General features: G+C 43.7%; 1 protein-coding gene across 1 annotated transcript; it reads left to right on the top strand.

The window, feature by feature from the left end:
- Window positions 1–3,635: 3,635 nt before the first annotated feature.
- On the top strand, window positions 3,636–8,139 carry LOC130521158 (NACHT, LRR and PYD domains-containing protein 12-like). The gene is made up of 5 exons (XM_057024793.1): window positions 3,636–3,689; window positions 4,615–4,788; window positions 4,897–5,070; window positions 6,893–7,066; window positions 7,272–8,139. Exons 2-5 carry the CDS (start codon window positions 4,667–4,669, stop codon window positions 7,456–7,458), a joined length of 657 nt encoding a protein of 218 aa, XP_056880773.1. The 5' UTR covers window positions 3,636–3,689; window positions 4,615–4,666; the 3' UTR covers window positions 7,459–8,139.
- Window positions 8,140–9,003: the final 864 nt, after the last annotated feature.

Genomic DNA, 9,003 nt, shown 5'->3' with positions numbered 1-9,003 from the left:
ACAGAAGATGATGCTGCATTTGACCCACTTTGATGATGGGATGACGTATTTCTGTTTAGTTTTGAATGCATTCTCATCTTATTGTTGAATTTAATGTTGAGAACTGACATCTTGAAAGAATTTAGGTTTTCTTGTAAACCATAACCAGATAAAAAATGATTTCATTTGTATTTGTGTGCGTCCGTCTAATGCCACCGCACCTTCTGAAACACCCAGGAGAAACATTTTTTCCACAACTATTTTATGTTTAACATGGTGTAAACTTTTAAGATGTCCCAAAACTGTTTTCCAATATATATGTGGCCTGTATGATGTACAGGGTGACATCATATAATAGATTTGGATGTGAATGAGCCGACAATACGTCATTGGACAGACCTCTGCTTGTCTTCATGCTGAGAATCATGTTCTTTAATCTTCTTTTCTGTGTCAGCAGACTGTTCCTGCTTAACCGTTTAGACTCACATTTAAAAATGAGCGAATGTGTGATGGAAGAGGAAGAGAGAGCAGAGTCCACAGTGCCCAGCTGTGTGTCCATGAAGAGTGACAGGTCCAAAGACCTCCCTTTAAACTTCGGTATTGGACCTCAAGGCTCACCTTTAAAGTAAGGTTTTCTGAACCACATAACTCTGCCTTAGAACATTTCACAACCATACAAAACATCATTTTGTGGGTATTAGCCTCCACTATCGTGAAAAATGAAATTCATCAGGTCCTTAAAATGAAACGGGGCACAGTCCTTTCACCATGTTGGCCTGTGGAAAACCAGTGTTGTGGGCCCGATGGACCAGCGTCCCCGTCGTTGCCGGACCACCGTTGGCCACCAGTTGGGTTTTGGGATCAAAGTGGGGGCGTTTCCTGTATCCGTTCTCCTCACGGATCCATGACTACAACATGTTGCTGCAAGTGCAGAGACGTTTGCTCTGGAAAGAACTTTAGAGCACATTCAGTGCTGCAGGATGAGGGGCTGGAAAAGGTGCCAGTTCTTTTCTCACTGCAGGGAACAGTTAAAAAAAGCAGCTTAAACTCTGAAAACATGAAAATGATACAGAGACATCATTGATTTATTGATTCAGTTGTTATCCAGAATGGATTAGAAATGTTCCTGTTTGATAAAAATGCAGTGAATTGGGATTATTGAACTCCAACCTCTCCAGATTATTTACCTTCATCACAGTCTCATCACTATTTCTGATGTTTCCTCAGGATGGACGAGGACAGAGCAGAGTCCACAGTGCCCAGCTGTGTGTCCCTGAAGAGTGACCATCCAAAGATAGGGAAATAAACTTCAGAAGTTCAGAGGAAATGTAAGAAAACTAAAGCGTGATGATGTGTTTGGTGGCAGCTGTTAGTCACATTAACAGCAGCAGGTTGTGAGTTTATTATTGGAGATGTTTAACACTTAAACCTCAGACAGTCATATAGTTACAGACTTAATGTGAATATTGTTGATTAGAAACAAGAATCAGGTTTAAACTGAAAGATGAATTCAGACATAAATGCTGTGGAACAATATTGAGTCTTGATCAGGTTCTTTCATCCTATAAATCAAAGGACTAATAGAGATGTGTTTCATAGTGAGAGGGGGGAGCACATCCTATCAAACTGGGACCAGTCAGCTCCACCAGGAGAGTCCTTTGTTCACAATCTGGAAGCAGATCTGGAGATGCTGAAATGAAGCCCAAACAAAGTAAAACTGTTCAATATGAGATTTAATTTGTGATGTCATGAATTTGTAGTTGTGTTGATGATTTATTATAGATGGAAATCATTGGTTTACTTATGTTCAGGAAGTGATCTGCAGGAGGTGATAGAAGGTCATAAGATGAGTCTGAGAGAGAAGATGTGAACATGTGACTGAAGGAACTCATGAAGCAGGAAGTGGAACCCTGCTGAACAAGATCTACACTGAGCTCTACATCACTGAGGGACAAAGTGAGGAGGTGGACACACAAAATGAGGTGAGCCAGCTTGAGAGAACCTCCAAGAAGAACATCCAGGACACTCCAATCAAGTGCCAGGACATCTTCAAAGTCTTATCTGAGCAACAGAGACACATCAGAGTGGTTCTGACCAACGGTGTCGCCGGCGTTGGAAAAACCTTCTCAGTGCAGAAGTTCAGTCTGGACTGGGCAGAAGGTTTGGAGAACCAAGACATCAGTCTGGTGCTTCCGCTCTCATGCAGGGAGCTGAACTTGATCAGAGATGAGCAGCACAGTCTTCTCTCACTGCTTCATGTTTTCATCCAACATTACAGAAGATCAGAGCAGAAGATCTGTCTGGAAACTTCTGTTCATCTTTGATGGCCTGGATGAAAGCAGATTTTCACTGCGTTTCAACAACCATCAGCTCATCTCTGATGTCACACAAGTATCGTCCGTTGACGTGCTCCTGGTGAACCTCATCCAGGGGAACCTGCTTCCTTCAGCTCTCATCTGGATCACCTCCAGACCTGCAGCAGCCCATCAGATTCCTCCCTCGTGTGTTGACAGGATCACAGAAGTACGAGGCTTCACTGACTCCCAGAAGGAGGAGTACTTCAGGAGGAGGTTCAGTGATGAAGATCTGTCCACGAGAATCATCTCACACATCAAGGCCTCCAGGAGCCTCCACATCATGTGTCTGATCCCAGTTTTCTGCTGGATCACTGCTATAGTTCTGGAGGACATGATGACCAGAGGACCAGAGAGGAGAGCTGCCCAAAACCCTGACTGACCTCTACTCACACTTCCTGATGGTTCAGATAAAGAGGAAGAAGAAGAAGTATGGAGGAAAGCAGAGACCAGGGAAACTGACTGACCTCTACTCACACTTCCTGAGGGTTCAGATAAAGGGAAGAAGCAGAAGTATGGGGAAAGCAGAGACCAGAGGAACTGACTGAGGCTGACAAAGAAGACTCCTTCTGAAGTTGGGTCGGCTGGCGTTTGAACATCTGGAGAAAGGAAACATCATGTTCTACTCAGAAGACCTGGAGCGATGTGGACTGGACGTCTCCGAGGTGTCGGTGTACTCAGGAGTTTGTACAGAGATCTTCAAGAGAGAGAGTGTGATCTTCCAGAAATCAGTCTACTGCTTTGTTCATCTGAGCATTCAGGAGTTTCTGGCTGCCGTCTACATGTTCCACCGTTACACCAGGAAAGACACAGCGGTTATAAATAAGTTCCTAAAATATTCGAAACCAACCCCTTTTCCTCGTTTCCTGGGTTGTATAATAACGATCCAGCCACATCTCTTGATGACTTCCTCAGGAGAGCACTAATGAAATCTCTTGAAGTGAAAATGGCCACCTGGACTTGTTTGTTCGCTTCCTTCATGGTCTCTCTCTGGAGTCCAATCAGAGGATCTGGGTGGACTGTTGGATCAGAGGAACAGCCACCCAGAAACCATCCAGAAGGTCCTCAACAACCTGAAGGAGCTGAACAGTGATGAAATCTCCCCAGACAGAAGCATCAACATCTTCCACTGTCTGATGGAGATGAAGGATCAGTCAGTCCATCAGGAGATCCAAGCGTTCCTGAAGTCAGGGGAGATACCAGAGAGGAGACTGTCAGTGATCCACTGTTCAGCTCTGGCCTACCTGCTGCAGATGTCAGAGGAGGTCCTGGATGAGCTGAACCTGCTGCAGTACACACCTCAGTGGAGGGACGACGTCGCCTGATTCCAGCTGTGAGGAACTGCAGGAAGGCCGTGTAAGTAAAGATTTTTGGGGCCGGACATCGGCGTTTAAATCAAGCGAGTGGATCATGTCAGGTAGCAATACCCCCTCCAGTGGTCATTCCTTCAATTCTTTATCTCCATTGCAGCGTCCATAAATTAAAACAACAACAATTCATCCAGAATGTTCAACACTGGCTGGATATAAGTTCAAAGGTCAATCCAGACAAACCAACATAAGGCAGGAATAATAAGAGCCACAAGTTAACTGACTATCATGAAATTACTGTCATGTCATTAAATCACTTTTGTTTGTTTGTATACATCGTATTCAAACGACAGAAAAACACATTTTAACTAATGACACGTGACTATTTTGCTTCATTTGTTCAACGTAAAAACAGCCGGCCTCGTTGGTTTAAATGGGTGTTTTAGGTCTTTGTGGCGGTTCCGTTTGGAGCCTTTATGTGACCCACAAAGTTGTTTGAGCCTTTCCACACCCGTTAGGTGGCAACTTCATCACTAGCAACAAAAGGTGCAGTGAAAATGATTTGAAGGGAAACAGGCAGATATAACAGAAGCTGAGGGCAATCGATGCAACCAGAGACTCTGATGTCATCGATCGGATCGCTGAATTAAGACTTGACGCACCATCGTACAAATTGGATGAAATGCAAAATATCCAAAGAGCCGATAGACAGATAAAAAGATGCACGTTTCTTTAAACCATTTGCTACAATCATTTTAAATATTGAGTAATTATGAGCTGTTCTAAAATAAGACAAATGTTGAGAATAATTCAGTTGCATTTCAGATCTGATGGTCGTTCAAACTGTTGCTCTACGGTGTTGAATTTAGCTTTTCCAGGAAATGAGCTACATTTGTGTTGAGGTAGATTCTCAGATAAGTTGATGAGAAATCCCAAAGTTTGACTCACTATTTTTGTTTCATGCACAACAGACTGTCTGGTAGTTTTCTTTCAACGAGTCATTGGGAAGTTGTGGCCTCAGCAATGACTTCAAACCCTTCTCATCTACGGGAGCTGAGCTTAAGCAACAACCAAAACCTGACAGATGCAGTAAAGTTACTGTCTTCTGCAATGATGCATCCAAACTGCAGACTGGAGACGCTCAGGTCAGGAGGCCTCTGTTGGTTTTTCTAAATTTCTTTACATTTTCTGCTTTTCTCTTCATTTTCAGATTTAGAAATGTGTTTTTATTTGCCCCATTATTCCTTTTCCAGGCTGTGGTTCTGCTGGTTATCAGAGATCAGCTGTGACTCTCTGGCCTCGGCGCTGAGGTCCAATCCCTCCCATCTGAAGGTTCTGGAGCTGAGTGGGAACCAACTGAAGGATCCAGGAGTGAAGCTGCTCTGTGGTTTTCTCCAGGATCCTCTCTGTGAGCTGGAGACTCTCAGGTCAGTCAGAGATGATCCAGTACTTTCCCAGGTGTAACTAGTTAGACAATAACTGTTTACATGTTTGATCTTTGTTATAAACGTAGTGTTACAGTTCTCAGAAAAAAGACCACACAGGACAGATTTGCAGTATTAAATTGGTTGTGGAAATCTGCCCCATGTGAGGATGGTCATCAATGACTAGAAAGGAAGTATCAGTTGTAGATTTGTCTTGTTTTATTTTAGGCTGGCCACAAAACCGGCCAAACATTCAGACACATCAAAAATGGTTCTTCCTGTCTTTTAAAGATCAGAAGGAAAACTAGAAACCCCAAAAAGAAAGCTGCTGCAGTGTGCCATGCCCCTTCTCTCCTGAGAAAAGCCATCCCAAAAAAGAGCAAAGCCCAAGTGTGAAGTGAGCACCCTGTTGAACCTTGGTACCGAAAGCCTGCAGTCATTCTCATCTGAGGTGGCTTCATTCCAGCCAGAAGCCCAAACCTGCCTCCCTCTTAAAGGGGCAGCAGTCAGTCCAACCACAGAAACTTCATGAAGATCTGAAGCTTTCAGCATCCACAATTGTTGCACCTCACTTCCATTGGAGTCCAAATCAGAAGTCAACAAGTTGATTCTACACCGATTCTACACAATGCAACCATTTTAAAAAGGTTTCCATCCATAAGTTTTCACACATTTTTAGATAAATCTGTTTGTTCATCGCCTCCTTCTGTTGTAATGGTCATTAAAGAAAATGACCTTATTTGAGTTTTTCTCCTCACAAATATGACTTTCTATGAATGATGCAATAAATGCAGCTTGCAATCTAAGACAATATGGAAGTATGTGTCTATAATAGTAGTGGAAGGAGCTCATAAAATAATACATTTGCTCTTCTCATCGAATCTCTCTGTTATTAAAGAAAAACCTGCTCTTAGTCAACAACATCTCAGACATCAGCCAAAAATCCTAATTTTATACAATCTAATATAAAACAGTAGAGAAGACTCTTTCTGCAGAGACACTGGTGGCAGGAATGCAGAAGTATCACCTGCTCAACTTGGAAGGTGGAGCAGAAACCACCAGCTGAGAAGGTCCTCAGCGAGAGGAAGTGGTGGAGAACCATGAAACTTGCTAAGCTCCACCTCAGCTCCAGAGACGGGCTGAGCTGGAGCTGTGGCACCAGGTATCGCCCAGAAGAGCCTCCAACAAACAAGCTCTTCTCTTGGGAGGAGAGGGCTTTGAATCTCAGCTCAGTGTGCTTGTCTCTAGTAGGTGGCAGCTGCACCTTTTCCTGAGGTCCTTGTTGATGCCCTGAGGGGAATTGATGCTCCTGCAATGTTTTCTGGCAGCATTGAGCTTGCAGTGGGGCAATTAACACAACTGTGGGGGGGCTCTCTTTCCTTCTCTCATCTGGAGAACAAGTGACACCAGCTGCCCATCATTGTTGGAGAAATGTGCAGTCAGGGGAACGATGCGTCCAGACTATAGCCACCCTTCCAGCATCCAGCAGTGTCTAAAACCTTTGATTTGGTTTCACCAGAGAGTGTAGGGATTGCAGGGTCGCTGCAGCATCGCCCACAAGCTGTCAGGAGTGGGTCGCTTTGTCCCAACTCCTGACAAGAGTTGAGTGCTATGAGAAATGTGGTCTCACAAACTTGGAAGGTATTTTGACCTACACACACTTTACATACGGTGTAGATCTTGTCCAACCGCCCTGAAAGAACCCAAAATAGGAACATACGGCAGATAAGCCGGTGCAGGACCAGAGTTTGTTGCTTGTAAGCTGTGTTTTGCTCTGGTACATGTTGATTTTTATTTGTCTTCTCTCAAAATAATTGTATTTTAGTCTAAGTCGCTGCAGTTTATCAGAGACCAGCTGTGATTCTGTGGCCTCAGCTCTGAAGTCCAACCACTCCCATCTGAGGGTTCTGGATCTGAGCTACAACACGTTGCAGGATTCAGGAGTGAAGCGGCTCTGTTCTGGACTGGAGAGTCCAAACTGTAAACTGGAGAGGCTCAGGTCAGTCTTCATTTTTCTACCTATATACCAGCTGCTAAGATGGTGAAGTGAGGCTGTTCTCAACACTGCTGTGATGCACCACATTAAAAAAATTCCTTGAATATCGTGAACTCAGGTCTGACCCAACTAAGAACTAACGTAGGTTTAGTACTGACGCAGATAACATGCAGACCTGCACCGTATAACCTCATCCTGCATTTTTCAGATTAGACTACTGCAGGTTATCAGAGCTCAGCTGTGGCTCTCTGGCCTCAGCGCTGAGGTCCAATCCCTCCCATCTCAGAGAACTGGACCTGAGTTGGAACCAGCTGCAGGATTCAGGAGTGAAGCTGCTGTCTGATCTCGTAGAGAATCCACACTATGGGCTGGAGACATTGAGACATTTCTGGTAGAAGCCAGTCAACTCCCGCTCATCTGCTGCATCACTCACTGACGACTGGTGAAGAGCATCTGTGGAAACATCTGCCGTCTACTCCCTCCATAGATGGAAAATTCAGTTTTTAGAAAGCGCTGGTGGACTTTCAGGAGATCAGTCGATGGTCGACGAAGCAGAAGCAGCTTTGCCTTGAAGATAAATTAGTTCCTGGTATCACACAATGCATCTTTATAAAGTTCTAAATGGCTCCTCGGCCACTCTTAGAAGCATGGAAACATTCTCTTAATTGTCTCTTCAAATGTCTGTATTATACGTTACTATTTTACATCATGCCTTCAGAATCTTTAGGGTTTAGTATTTACTGTCTCTTTGACATGGAGCATTGGAATATTTCAGCTGCAGCCAGCAAAAACCCATCAGAATGACGGCTATCGGTGGGAACCGCAGGTCATTTGACTTTAGTCAGTCTGTTCAATGTTATAGGATTTATTGCAATCTAATAAAAACTATGAATAAATGTGGGAAATAGGAAATAAAAAGAAGCAAAATGACCAAATAAATCTCCCATGAATAGTGTAAATGTAAAGATGTCAAGAATGGAATATCAGCTTAAATGGAATCAAACATAAAGTGAAAAGGCCTCCTTTAAGTTTACTGCAAAAATAAACACAAAATCAAGAGCGACACGCGCCAAAAACGTCTCATTTTCTCTTCTGTCTCCACTCATTCTTTTATATTCTCTTAAGATAATGGGGACGGGGTCGTGTGATAACAAAACAAGCTAATTGGGGACTATATTTTTGTTGCAAGAACTTTGGCTCTTCAGAAGTTTCTATGTTGGCTTCCACAGATTGTGCATCCACTAGAAACTCAGTGTTTTTGAGGAACTACCAGGAGCGGCTGGAGTGGAGGCCAATGACGCTATAGCTACATATAGCTACATATAGATCACCGTTATCCTCAACCCAAAAGACCACCAGTTGGCGCAGCAATACTAAAGATAGGAGGTTGTGGTGGTTCCGCAGACGCGGAGTGATATCACGCACAAACGTGCCCTATGTTCTATATACCGTATGTTCGCGACCAAAGGGCGCACCGTATTAAAAGGTGCAGCCTCAGTTACGGGTGCTATTTCTGTATTTAACACATACATCAGACGCTCCGGATTATAGGGCGCGGGCATGGTAAAACATACCGCTACCATAGCTTAAAACATGCATGCTAGCGCGTATTTAGCAATTTTGCAAAAGCCGGCAAGTCGAACAACCGACAACAATGTTTCCAAAATTAAAATTTTCATATTTTTCGTATTTTGTTATTAAGCCCCGGAGGGCTGAAGCAGGACCGCTGTTAAAAATGTATCAGTCCGCGCTTCCAGTTCTGGTGCAACGTCCAGTTCTAAATGTATGAATCCGCGTATTGACGTTTCAACGTCCCATCAGTAAACGGAGAGATTTGGATATCGTCCCCCTGAGGTGGTGTTTTTAGAGCAGTTCTTAACAACTTTCTCTTTGCCTGATAAGAGGTCCAAACATTATTTCACTTCCCTATAAAATACTTT

The sequence above is a fragment of the Takifugu flavidus genome, unplaced genomic scaffold, assembly GCF_003711565.1.
Source record: "Takifugu flavidus isolate HTHZ2018 unplaced genomic scaffold, ASM371156v2 ctg743, whole genome shotgun sequence".
Classification (NCBI taxonomy): domain Eukaryota; kingdom Metazoa; phylum Chordata; class Actinopteri; order Tetraodontiformes; family Tetraodontidae; genus Takifugu; species Takifugu flavidus.
This window is presented reverse-complemented; position numbering and strand designations above follow the sequence as displayed.